Below are 13,452 nucleotides of genomic sequence, written 5' to 3' on the forward strand. Positions count from 1 at the left end.
GGTTTCAGTACTTCTGGCTTTCTTTCTTTTTTTTTTTTTTTTTTTTTGTGGTGCTAGGGATTGAACCCAGGGCCTTGTGCATGTAAAGCAAGTACTCTACCAATTGAGCTATATACCCAGCCCTCATTTTTTTTTAAATATTTATTTAATTTTTTAGTTGTAGTTGGACACAATACCTTCATCTATTTTTATGTGGTGCTGAGGATCAAACCCAGGGCGCTCACATGCTAGGCAAGTGCTCTACCGCTGAGCCACAACCCTAGCCCTCATTTGTTTTTAATAACATTAAATTATGGGAACAGGGGCTGGGGTTGTAGCTCATGGTAGAGTGCTTGCCTAGCATGTGCGAGGCTCTGCGTTCAATCCTCAGCATCACATAAAAATAAATAAATAAAATAAAGGCATTGTATCCAACTACACCTAAAAAATAATATTTTTTTAAAAATTATGGGAACAGCTTTTTAAAAAATTTTTTTTTGTTTTTTCTTTTCTTTCTTCCTTTTTTGTTTTTTTTGTTTTGTTTTTTGGTTTTAATATTGGAAATTGAGGAATTGAACCCAGGGGCACTTAACCCCTGAGCCACATCCCCAGCCCTTTTTATATTTTATTTAGAGACAAGATCTCAATAAGTTGCTTAGGGCATCACTAAATTGCTGATGCTGGCTTTGAACTTGCAATCCTCCTGCCTCAGCCTCCCGAGCTACTAAGATTACAGATGTGCAACACAATGCCTGGTTTTAAAACAAACTCTTGCCAGGCATGGTAGCTCATGCCTGTTAGTCCTAACCACTTGGGAGGCTGAGGTAGGAATATTGCAAGTTCCAGGCCAATCTCAGCAATTTATTTATTTATTTTTAATTTTTTTTAAAAATATTTTTTTTAGTTGTAGATGGACACAATATATTTATTTATTTTTATGTGGTGCTGAGGATCAAACCCAGTGCCTCACACATGTGAGGTAAGTGCTCAACCACTGTGCTACAACCTCAGCCCCATCTCAGCAATTTAGCGAGGTCCTAAGCAACTTAGTGAGACTCTGTCTCAATATAAAAAATAAAAAGGGCTGGGGACATACTTAGTGGTTAAGCACCCCTGGGTTCAATCCCCAGTATCAGGGGGAAAAAAAACCTTGCATGTAAGATGCTTCCAAAACAAAAATTTAATGGAAGCTCATAATATTAACTCAGTGTCCTTCATGTTTGCTAAATAGGCAGAGGCTGGATTTGATGCGTGAGATGTATGATAGGGCGGGTGAGATGGCCTCTAATGCCCAAGATGACAGTGAAGCTACGATGACTGGCAGTGATCCATTCTATGATCGATTCCACTGGTTCAAACTTGTGGGAAGGTATGTGATGATTTTGTTGGTTTCTTTTTAAATAATGAATACTTGTATTTTAATTTAAAAGTCTCAGTTGATATTACAGAAGGTTAAAAGGAAAAAAGGAATAAAAGAGCCCCATTTTATCCTCTCATAACCACCGTGTCATTTGGTATACTTCCCTTCAGCATTTTTAAACATGCATATTCTTTTGATTCTCAAACTTTTGAAAGGGTTTGACAGTCTTCTTTGGTTCTCAGCTTATTTACAAAATGTTTTGCAATTAATTAAGATAAATTGATTAAGATATATTAAGTTATATTGTGCAACTTAAAATCATTGTCTTAGCCGACTGCAATATCTTCATAATCTGAGAAGTCATAAAGCAGTTCATCTCACTTTTGTCATTGCCAAGGGCGAATTAATTGCATATCTTTGTAGTCCTCTTGAGTCTCTTTTATATATACATTATATTCAACATTTTATGAAAACAAATATTGCCTCTGTGAGTCTATATTGAGTCGTTTAGAAGTTTAGAAATTTTAAAGCAGGAAATTTATATTTTGTGCTATTTTTAGAATTAGAATTGTTTTTCAATTGCAAAAGTAGTCTGTTTTTTAAAGGAGCTATGTAAAAATCTGTTGCTGAAGTAAGAGTATTTTGTAGAAATGAAGGAAGTCTTCTCCACTCCACTCCGATAGTAGACAAGCTTATTTAAAGAGATGAATTGGCCAAAAACGTCTTACCCAAGCAAAGCACTTGCTGTTTTGGCATGTACTATTTCATCCATTTTTTTTCTTCTGTTTCAAGAACATGTTAGCATTTAAATAAACATTTAAATTCGTATTATTTCACCTTAATGTTGAGTAGCTCCTTTGAGGCCAAGATGCTGCTGGTCTTTCTGTGTGAACTGGAGAATGTAAATATTTGCTAGCACAGTATTCACCTAGGTTGCTCTACTCATGGGTTTCTTTTGCTTTTCTTATTCTAAGGATCCATCTTTGTAGAATTTTTCAACCTGCCCTTTTGTTCCCTTTCACCTGATCCAGATGATTTATGCTTATTTTATCCTTTTGCTTTTCTATTTGCTTTTATTGTGTTGATTCCCCAGTAGACTCTGTCCTGTTGGCACCTATCGCTTCTTGTTTAACCAACTATTCCTCTCTCCCTGGCTGTGTCAATCGGCGTCTTACCTGGTGTCTAGCTCCCCCATTTTCCACGGCTGTGTGAATGAGCGCCTTGCCGACCGCACACCCTCCCCCACTTTTTCCACGGCCGATTCCGACATCACTGAGCTGGCTGACGAGCAGCAAGATGAGATGGAGGATTTTGATGATGAGGCATTCGTGGATGACACCGGCTCTGACGCAGGGACGGAGGAGGGATCAGATCTCTTCAGTGACGGGCATGACCCGTTTTACGACCGGTCCCCTTGGTTCATTTTAGTGGGAAGGTTGGTGAGGTTATTGTGAGAAAGGCAAAAAGGGACCAGCTCTTGTTATAAAGACCTCTTTGTTCAATTTTGGATAATACTGACTTAGTCAGTTTAATTCATGAATGCTCAGTCCCAAGTCTGCCAATGCTTTAAAGTCCCATAGATGCAAATCTGGCTAGAGAGCTCAGGCATTATTTGTGAGCATTCTATCTCCTTAATACAGCATACAGCAATATATGAAGACTATGTGGAGGGATGCTTATCTTAAATTCAGAACAATCATTTTGTTTTGAAGGAGGAAATCTCAAAGGAGAAAGTAAGGCTAAGAATCAAAGGTAATGAATTCACAAATGATACTGTGGACTATGCTTCCTTCTTAAAGGAATGTGACTGAGGAGGCATATGGGGTTACATGGGAACGAACACACCAAGTCCAAGGTTAGGCTGAAGAATTTGTGGTACTACAGGAGACTAAAGTGGAACCGGGTACTGTTAGGTTCATTTTTTTGCTTAGTCTACTGAGTCCTAAAATGAATCAAGAAAACTTCATGTCTACAGTGGCTGCCTTTTTTATATCCAGTTTCACTGAATGCATCTACAGGCCTTTGGCTTCTGCTGGAATTTTACCTATCAGCTTTATAATGATGAATCTCAGAAAACTACTTGTTGACACCATCAACAAATGAATATTTGTTCATTTAGACATAAAACTGCATTATTTATCAAAACTTATGTTGAGTTCACCAAATTGAGGCATTGTCTTTAGCTCTCAGTCCGTGCATCCCTCTGTCAGTGATATAGAACTCTGTGCATAAATTCCCGACACTGGTGTCTTTTTCCACATCAAGTCTTCACGATGAAATGATAATTACAAGTTTGACAGTAGAGAAATCACTGGATTAACTAAAAACTATGTTCAGGTTTTAAAATATAAAATTTAACTTCATGGCTGAACCCTTTACAAATAAGGGAATTGTTTCACTGTTAAGTGGTAAATACAAGTTATCTAAACATTGATGTCCAGCAAGTCTCCTGACCCCCATTAGACAGAGGTGTTACCTACCAGGTGGGAGTTTCATAACTATTGTAGAAGATAATGGAAAGGGAAGAAAGAAAAGCTTTTTGATAAAAATGAAAACCTCAGTTACAGGTTTAAGTCATAATATTGGACAGTCTCTGGACTTTATAATAGGGAAGGGGCATTATAAGTTGTTTCTCCATGAATAAACACAATGGGATTATATACCCATGGATATTGTTTTCTACTGGTATGTCACCTGGAACAGATACTTAGAATCTCAGAAAAGCTGATTTATACCAAAAGTGAGAAAAATGTATACAGATAATGGGATAATAATGCTTTCGTTTACTCTATGGCTCTCTGTATCCTTCAGCACATATCCATCGTATTCCAAGAGAGTTGGAAGTTAGAAACTAGTTTCTACATATGAACTTGGCCTCAATGAACAAAGCCAGTTGCATAGCTTTAAAGCTGTTTGCTTGTGTTCTACACCACTGTACTGTGAGGAGTGGACAGTTTCAGGAGAAGTGGCCTGGTCAGGAGAAGTCTTCTCTCTACTTAATACAAGCTACTTAAATTGAGGCCTGTTGGATTTTCACATATAAAATGAGTTGGTAGGAAAGAGTCTTGCCAGTCTTTCATCTTTCATATTGTGTTATCTATACTGGCAAAATGAATATCCTGGTTAAGATTTCTACTTAGAAGCGTTTGTATTTTTAATCAGTTGTTTAGAAAACTGAAGTCAGAATCCTACTTAATGTGGATATTAACTGGGTTAAGATATGTACATTATTTTCTTTCTAGTTTTATATTTCATATCAGATATAAAATATAAGTGTAAGGCAGTCAACTCTTAATTTGATTTTTATGTAAATATTTGTGATACTATGGCTCAGGAATTGACTTTACATTTGTTTGAGTTTCCAGATTCTTAGACCTAACTTTGCCTTGCCAGAAAGAGACAGGGGGACGTGGGGTGTTGCACACTGGTAGAACATATTCTTACCACCAAAAAAAAAAAAAAAAAGGAAAAGACTGGGAGGTGGGGTGTGTGTGTGTGTGTGTGTGTGTGTGTGTGTGTGAAAATCAGTCAGTAAAATGAAGGATAGCTCTCATTTTTGCCTTCAGTTATTCTCCTCTGCAAAGAAAATGTATAACAGTGTTGTTTAGTAGTCATTGGATGTGTAAGAGGAGTACCTTTTTTCCCGTTTTTGTGATTCATAGGATCAGTTTTCCCCTATTGGCACATAATTATAAATACAATTCACTTCTGAAAATTTTCATTTTTCTAACTGGTCTAGGTGGCACATGCCTGTAAGCCCAGTGGCTTGGGAGGCTGAGGCAGGAGGATTGTGAGTTCAAAGTCAGCCTCAATGAGGAGCTAAGTAACTCAGTGAGACCCTGTTTCTAAATAAAATACAGAAAAGGGCTGGGGATGTGGCTCAGTGGCTAAGTGCCTGAGTTCAATCCCTGGTTACCGCCCCCCCCCCCAAAAAAAAAAATCCATTTTCTTATGAAATTCCATTTATAGATTTGTTTCTGGGCTGTGGCTACCTCTGATGAATCTTTATATCAAAATTAAAAGAGCTTGTCCCTTTAGCTATTCTCTTGGCATGTTGGGATGTTACGAACCATCCATCATAACTTGGGATGAAATACAAAATATGTAAGCTAGTCTTCCGGGTTGAAAATGGGCAAAGATGATTATTCTGTGGCCTCTCTAAGTACCTAACAAACATTCTTTCTGTATCACCATAATTATACTGATTTTTCTTATCTTTATGTTGACAAATTTGTTTCTATTTTCGATGTAACTTCACAGAACTTTCTCGTAATACATCTTTTATAACTTCTCTCCTCCCTGTTCTTCAGTCTGCTAGGTCAAAGTATAAGGACTTTCAGAAAAGCAGAGTAATTATAAAAATTCCAGTTTAAAAAACTTGAAAGGAGAAGTTTTATACAGCACTGATTTGGGCTATGGGTTGTGTCCTGTTAACATGACAAGGGCTGTTAGTGAGTGTGCATTTCCGTGTCAGAACTGATGCCCATGCTCCTATCACAGAATTATAGATTCTCTTTTCTGAAAAGGAATATCTACAATAATGCCTTCAGTGCTTCCACATTTGGAATAGCCATTGCCATAGGCACGAAGGAAATTCTGCTCTTTAATGTGAGCTCCAATCTTACTTTATTGTGATGTGTCCATAAAATACAATTAGCTATACTAAAAAACGGTGGCCCCTGTTTTGAATAGCTATGTTTAAGGTGACAGATTAAGTATGGTTAGGGATCAAACATGTTATATATAGTTAATATCCATCATAAATTTGGTTTTGAAAAAATTAACCCAATATGAAGTTGAATTACTTTGCCTCTCTGCCTCTTGAGAGTTCTCATTTTTCTGAGAAACCTTCCACTTCTACTTAAAGGTAGATGACATATCACTTTGCTGTTCTTTTATATATGTAGATAGATGTTCACTCACTAGATACTTATTGAGTGTATTTACCTTATGCCCAGCCCTCTTCAGACAGTAGTAAGCAAAACAAATGGTTCCTGTCATCACAGACTTAGAGTCTGGTAGGTGATAGAGACACTTAAGCAATCACACAAATATACATTTTACCAGTGATTAAAGAATTGTGTGTGTTGCTCAGATCATATAACATTGGGGTCCTGTTATAAAAAACAAACAAACAAAACAAAAAAAAAAAAGGTGTTTAAAATAAGACCCAAAGATGTTAAGTCAAAGGCACGAGGTGGGCAGTGAGTGCAGAGCGGCCTCCAGTTGGCCCCACCTGGCATGTGTGTAGTGGCTCTTAATGTCCTCCATGTTGGAAATGCCATCAAGAGAGGAAGTTGTTATGTATGGTGATTCAGAAGTGAGAGGATCCGTTTGGTTCCATATGCCAAATTCTTAGTCTTCTAGACTCTCCTAGTAGTTGGTGCTTGATGGTCTTGTTTGTAATCCTTTTTAGATGCATTTTCATTCCTAAATTTATGCATAGCAAAGCTTTAACCTTCTATCTCAGCATTGCCCCCTCTCCTGCTTTGGAGCAGACTGAAAGGGAAGTAGACATCATGATCTGATTTAATGTTCATTTGCAGTTATTTTTGTTTTCTTTCATATTTCATTTATATTCTTAAACTTTAATTAACATTTGTTTTTCTGTTATGTTGTCTGTTTTCATTATTTTGAGTTGAAATCCCAAGTATCTGTCCACTCCTTCATCCTTCTAGCTTTGTTGTAAAAACAGAGCAGGAAAAGCAGCAGACAGGCACATATGTGTCACGTTCCATTGTGTTTGGTTTCCTGATGCAAATGTTTATTCTTCGTCTTTTGTCTTATGTTTAAAGAGCAGCATATACCAAGTGGGAAGACAGGAGTAACTATAGGAACTAGATTCTATTTCCCTTCTACTGATTAGAAAGAACACTCAGTTTTTATTGCCTTTTTTTTTTTAAATCAATAGCTACAAAATAAAGAGAAGAAAAAAAAAGAGTGGTGATGTGACAGAATTGGCTAGTTTGTTTGAAATATAAAGTGTTAGATCTGTAATTCACCTTTTATTTATGCATTTCTGACTTAGGTTTTGGACTCTAGGAGTAAAAGCAAACCCTGTAGGAACCAGCTTTATGCTTCTCCCCTTAGCATGTATCTTGATGCCCATGCAGTCTATAAGCTTGCTACTCAGAAATTTCTGGCTGCACAGTCTTTGCCCACATGTGTCTGCCTCTCTTATCTTGTCAGTAACCTTACCTGAAGATAAAAGAGTCCTTAGAATAAACTAAAGACCCATAATACTGAGATTTGAAATTTATTTTAGTTATTAATCATATTTCAGTCACATTTCCCTGGTTTTTGTTTCCTGATTTCTGTTTTCTCTATCGGGAAACCTTAGAACTCTTGGTAATTCCTTATGTTTAAAGGTTTAATTTCTTTAATGGGATTCTCACCCCACCAGCAGTATTCACAGAGCAGTATCTTGGAAGTCTACTTCCAATTGCTACTCTTCTACCTACAGTGTAGTTCTTACAGAGAGTAATTTGAACTAGATTGGTTTTTGTCAGCACTTTGTCCAGTGTTTGAAATTTTTTCACGTGTCATCAGGGCTAAAAAGGCAGCTGGAGGCAGTTTGAGAGGATAGAACCAAGAAATGATCTTAAGATAAGGTGCAGAAGCCAGCTCAGGTTCAGGAAGCTACTCTCACTGAGGCTGAAAGCCAGCCTCTCCCTCTGTAGGATGCTCTGATGTTTGTTTCCTGGTGTCTGTCTCTAGGGCATTTGTATACCTGAGCAATCTGCTGTATCCCGTGCCCCTGATTCACAGGGTGGCCATCGTCAGTGAGAAGGGAGAAGTGCGGGGATTTCTGCGCGTGGCTGTACAGGCCATTGCAGGTAGGTCACCAACTCTGCAGTAAAGGCTGTGAGTTCTTGCCTGGAGACAAAGGTGGCTCTATATGGGCCTTGCTTCAGTCAAACCCAAATAGTGATATGTTTATCCATTATGAAGGCCTTTCTTACTTCCTTTCTAGCTCTTGTCCCCACATATCATAAATAGATTTTGTGGACTGGGGTTGTGGCTCAGCGGTAGAGTGCTCGCCTAGCACGAGCGAGGTCCTGGGTTCAATTCTTAGCATCACATAAAAATAAATAAATAAAATAAAGGTATTGTGTTCAACTACAGCTAAAAAATAAATATAAAAAAATAGATTTTGTTTTGTCTGGTCTACTACTACTTTGGAATATTGGCGTAAAAAGATTTCCTTTAACTTGAAGATAAGCTCTTGGAATGACTTTAAGTTATTGACATTTTAAATAATGTATCTTAATGTATGTTCAGAAGTGATGAAAGAGTTTTAGAACTTTTTCTTACCTAAATTTTCTTTCAGGATACTTCTAGTAGACATTTCTTTGGCTGCTATTTTGCAGCACATGGACCACTTTTCACTTTTCCATAATCCAGCTGACATTCTGAGGAAAGAATGTGGCCCTTTCCTGTATTTTTCTGTCTTAACTTCCAAATGCTTTGCCCTAGTGACTGTCACTTCAGTCTTTTTCCCATGGAAACCTATCACACAATCACCAATATTGAGTTTGTAGAGGTCTCCTCCACAAGTGCAGTATAATATTTTCAAATATTTGTTTTGTGTTATTCAACACAATCTTGCCAACATGGGAAAGGGTTAGTATTTCTAAGTGTGATATTTAAACCATCTCAGTGATAAAACTGATTCTTTACTAAGTAGTCTCACTTGAGCTAAGTGTGGTAAATCTACATGAGTCAAGTTGGAAACAGCCAATGTCATTTTATTATTTTAGAGTCATTTGTCCTTATGCAAAAGGACCGTCTTGTTTGTTTTATAATCCAGTAGGAGTTACATCTCCTCTCCCCATGTATTGTCTCATTTGATCCTTGCTGATGTTTTTCCACTTAGCGGATGAAGAAGCTCCCGATTATGGCTCTGGAATTCGACAATCTGGAACAGCTAAAATATCTTTTGATAACGAGTACTTTAATCAGGTGAGAAACCTTTGGTAAGAAGAAACACCTTGAGGGAAGAGAGGAAGTAGATGATTTTATCAGGAAAATGTCCCGCATTGGAGACCAGTTTTCCTGCCTAGAACTAAAAGTATAGGAGGCTGATTACCCCTGAGTTGCTCAGTAGTATATGGCTATGTCAAACAACTGCAGAGACCCGGCGTTTGTATTACTGTAGTGTTGCCTTTTCTTAGACAGTTCTTAATCCATATAGTTTTCCAGTGATTGTTTGTTGGGTATACAGACATAAGAAAGAAAATAGGAAAATGTGTTTTTTCTATGTTCTCATATACACTCACCCCCATCCTCGCTGCCTTGCTTTCAGAGTGACTTTTCTTCAGTCGCAATGACTCGTTCTGGTCTATCCTTGGAGGAGCTGAGGATTGTGGAAGGGCAGGGTCAGAGTTCTGAGGTCATCACTCCTCCTGAAGAAATCAGTCGAACGAATGACTTGGGTGCGTAGACAGAGTTTACTATGATTGGGACATTGTCTACGAGGGAAAAATATGGGACATAGTTGTTTTCATCAACTAGTAATGGAAAGAACTCGCTCTTCTTCACATTATTTGACCCATGCGTGTGTTCCCTTGACCTTCTTTAGATTTGAAATCAAGCACTTTGCTGGATGGAAAGATGGTTATGGAAGGGTTTTCAGAAGAGATTGGCAATCATCTGAAACTGGGCAGTGCCTTCACTTTCCGAGTAACAGTGTTGCAGGCCAGTGGGATCCTTCCAGAGTATGCAGATATCTTCTGTCAGTTCAAGTAAGCCACCCTTTGTTCTGCCTATTTAGCCAGCTGTTAAGTGAGAAGATGTCCTCTAGTAGAGAGCTTTACACTCGTGGAGATATTAGTACTCTTGAAACTGTCTCCAAAGGAAAACACTTTGTTCACTCATAATGAGAGTGGGAATCAGAAACCTTTACTGGAATAATACAGGGTTCCTCATGGGGAGAAGTGAGCCATGTATCCTCCTGGAACATTCTGTTGTGAACTGTCCTCCTGTACCAAGAATGTAGAGTCTGATCCAGATAAGCATACTTAGTGGTTTTAGTGTTCTTTTTTTTCTTTTTTTAATTTTTTGGTAGTTTTAGATGGACAGAATGCCTTGGTTTTATTTGCTTATTTTAATGTGGTGCTGAGGATCGAACCCAGTGCCTCATGCATGATAGGTAAGCACTCTACCACTGAGCTACAGCCCCAGCCGTTTTTAGTGTTCTTCATGATGAAATGTCTGTCTTCTTCTGCTTTTTTTTTTTTTTAAGAATTTAACCTTTATTTATTTATTTAAATATTCATTTTTATTTATTTATTTAAATATTTATTTTTTTAGTTGTAGTTGGACACAATACCTTCATTTTATTTATTTTTATTTGGTGCTGAGGTTTGAACCCAGGGCCTTGCATGTGCTAGGTGAGTGCTCTACCACTGAGCCACAACCTCAGCCCCTATTTATTTTTATTTATTTATTTTTATGTGGTGCTGAGAATCAAATCCAGTACCTCACCTGTGCTAGGCAAGCGTTCTACAACTGAGCCACAACCCCAGCCCATGAAATGTATTCTTAATAAATAAGGATTAAATCAGTGAATTATCTCTAAAGAGGAGTAAACTATTATTGCATCAACTGAGAAAAGCCAGTGTGGAGAGAAGATTGTGGTTTCATTTCTCATTTACTCAGAATCTTTTTCTATCCTGTGACTTTCCGGAACCCTAGCCTATAGGTGCTTTCTTCTCAAGACCTCCCAGGAAAACACTTTGTGAATCTAAAGTTTTCATTCCTCTTAACATCAATATATTTTTCAATATGGGCTGCTGTGTAAGCCTACAGTTTGCCGCTGGTACTACCCAAAGACTGCTTTAGAGTTCTGTTGTCCCTTGCCACTCAATATGTGCCCCAGCCTTCCTGGGCATCCTGATGATGGAGCTTGGATGCTCCAAGCTTGTGTGTTTCAGCCAAGTCTTGAATTAAATGTGATCACTACATAGTAAGCCACCAGTACCATTTGCTGAAACTGATGAGTGTTATTGAAATACTATCCAGCCAGTTGATTTCAGCTATTTTGTGTGTTTTCACTAAGAGCCTCAAATTTAGGGTAGGATGGACATGGCTAAGATGAATCTGATTTGGGCAACTTTCACTATTATTTTAATAAGAAAAGGTGATACATCTTATGAAACAGATCTGTTTGGTTAACTGATGTCTGAAATGACAATAGGAATGTAGGAATATGTTGCCCTTTGTCCTCAAACCCAAAAGAGCAGCACCTCCACCTATATTAGCTCAGGAGTTGAGAGCATGTGGACCAGTGGTCTGAGAAGACTCAGTTTTTCTGGGCTTTCCTCATCTCTCCACTGGTCTGAGTAGGGAAGGTGCAACTCTGCAGCAGTGGCTTGAGGTCCTGACTCAGCACTGGGACCCAGGATATCTGCAGCACCCACAACAGCAGATCAGGTCCACTCATGCCCACAAAGGGCCTCTGGCAGGTATAATCTACAATCAGGAGAAGAAAAAAATAGAGAGGAGGATAAGAAAAGAAGGAGAGAGAGAGAGGAGTAATGAGAAGAAAGAAAATATAAGGATGCATGGAGTACTAGGAAAGCATGGAATCAGTGATTTGGAGCAATTGTCAAGAGCACATTGCTGCTCACAGACTATGAACTAATTTGGAAGATAACGAGTTCATCCTACTGGTCTTTCTGTCCCCCTATTCAAAGTATTTCCTTCCCCCTTCCCTTTTTATTTTCTGAATGGGGTCAGGGAGTTTGTGTGTGTATACCCTCGTGCACATGCGCGCGTGCACACACACACACACACACATGTTGGAGATTAAACCCAGGACCCCTCACATGCTGAACACACTGTCCCAGCCTGAGGGTCCTTCTGATGGATAGTTCTATGTGGCAATAAATCTGTGATAGGGATTCTTTAATTCTCCACTTTTAATTTCAGACTAATAATAGGGAGACTAACAATAAAATCTTATTATTTGTGAAGATAAATAAACATAGTCCGTTGATTCAGCAAGTATTTTTGGAGTATTTTTCTTTGTGTTAAGCTCTATTTGCTGCCTTTTGGGAAAATAGGCATATAAAAAGACATTATTACAAATAGTGAAATCAGGTTGTTAAGGAAAAACAGTTCCTAGGAACAAAACACTGTCAGCATAAGTCAGAAAAGACCTTCTGGAAGAGATGACATTGGAATTTACTCTTATCTGAGCGTTAGAGACTCCCAGGCAGCTACATGATGAACAGACTTTCATATTACCTTATAGAAACTCAAGTCTGCCAATTTTTGCTACACAAAATGATCCCGTCATTTTTATTTTCAATAAAAACTTCAACAAGGGAACAGGAGTTTGTTGAACTCACTTCGCATTCTCTAAAGCATTCTTGCGTATACATCCAGTTAAGTGGGTCAATTATCTTGGTCAGTTAATTTTTCATTCATTTTTTCAAATAAAATCTAAAATGTTATTTGTGTGATATTGGAAATTATTGTTTGTTTTCTGGTGCTGGAGATCAAAACCAGAGGCTGGCACATGATGGGCAAATGTTGTATCACTGATCTCCATCCCCAGCCCAGAAGATGATCTTGATAAGGGAATAAATGTAAATAATTTTTGCTCAGTTAAAGAATCTACTTAAGTAGGATGGCTCTTACCATCAGATCCAAGTTGGGCTTTTAAAACAGAGATACTAATGAAACTGTTTAATACAATATTTGCTTGTTTTATCTTTTTATTAAGCTTCTTGCATCGCCATGATGAAGCATTCTCCACCGAACCCCTCAAAAATAATGGCAGAGGAAGTCCCCTGGGCTTTTATCATGTGCAGAATGTGAGTGATCTGGACATTTTTGCCAAGCATATCCTGGGTTTGGGGTGCCTCCGCTTTACTGGCTGAGGAAGGATGCCAATGTGCAGTGATAATTGGAAGCACTGCTGCTGGCCCTGCTAGTCTTGCACTTAGATGAGAGAATGGACAATAGAGGGAGTGGCCAAAGTGGTGAGGCAGTCCTCAGGGAGGGAGCTGCCAGCCTCTTGTCTGCGTTACAATGGTGGTGTGAGAGCTGGTCTACCAATGAGATCTTCTATCAGTTTGAATAGAAGATCAACTCAATTTGAGTTG

At 38.3% G+C, this 13,452-nt stretch overlaps 1 protein-coding gene across 5 annotated transcripts in view; it reads left to right on the forward strand.

Annotated features, from left to right (window-relative positions):
• The window catches only part of Kif1b (kinesin family member 1B), a 147,878-nt gene that overhangs the window by 100,200 nt on the left and 34,226 nt on the right, over positions 1 to 13,452 (forward strand). For 3 of the 5 annotated variants that reach the window (XM_071617338.1, XM_071617339.1, XM_027947531.2), the window contains 7 exons: positions 1,211 to 1,348; positions 2,526 to 2,774; positions 8,057 to 8,175; positions 9,216 to 9,301; positions 9,645 to 9,774; positions 9,921 to 10,083; positions 13,071 to 13,161. In XM_071617338.1, the coding sequence (XP_071473439.1) occupies positions 1,211 to 1,348; positions 2,526 to 2,774; positions 8,057 to 8,175; positions 9,216 to 9,301; positions 9,645 to 9,774; positions 9,921 to 10,083; positions 13,071 to 13,161 (976 nt within the window). The remainder of the gene's footprint in view (positions 1 to 1,210; positions 1,349 to 2,525; positions 2,775 to 8,056; positions 8,176 to 9,215; positions 9,302 to 9,644; positions 9,775 to 9,920; positions 10,084 to 13,070; positions 13,162 to 13,452) is intronic. The other 2 variants (XM_071617340.1, XM_071617341.1) reach the window with 1 other exon arrangement.

The sequence above is a fragment of the Marmota flaviventris genome, chromosome 10 (genome assembly GCF_047511675.1).
Source record: "Marmota flaviventris isolate mMarFla1 chromosome 10, mMarFla1.hap1, whole genome shotgun sequence".
Lineage (NCBI taxonomy): Eukaryota > Metazoa > Chordata > Mammalia > Rodentia > Sciuridae > Marmota > Marmota flaviventris.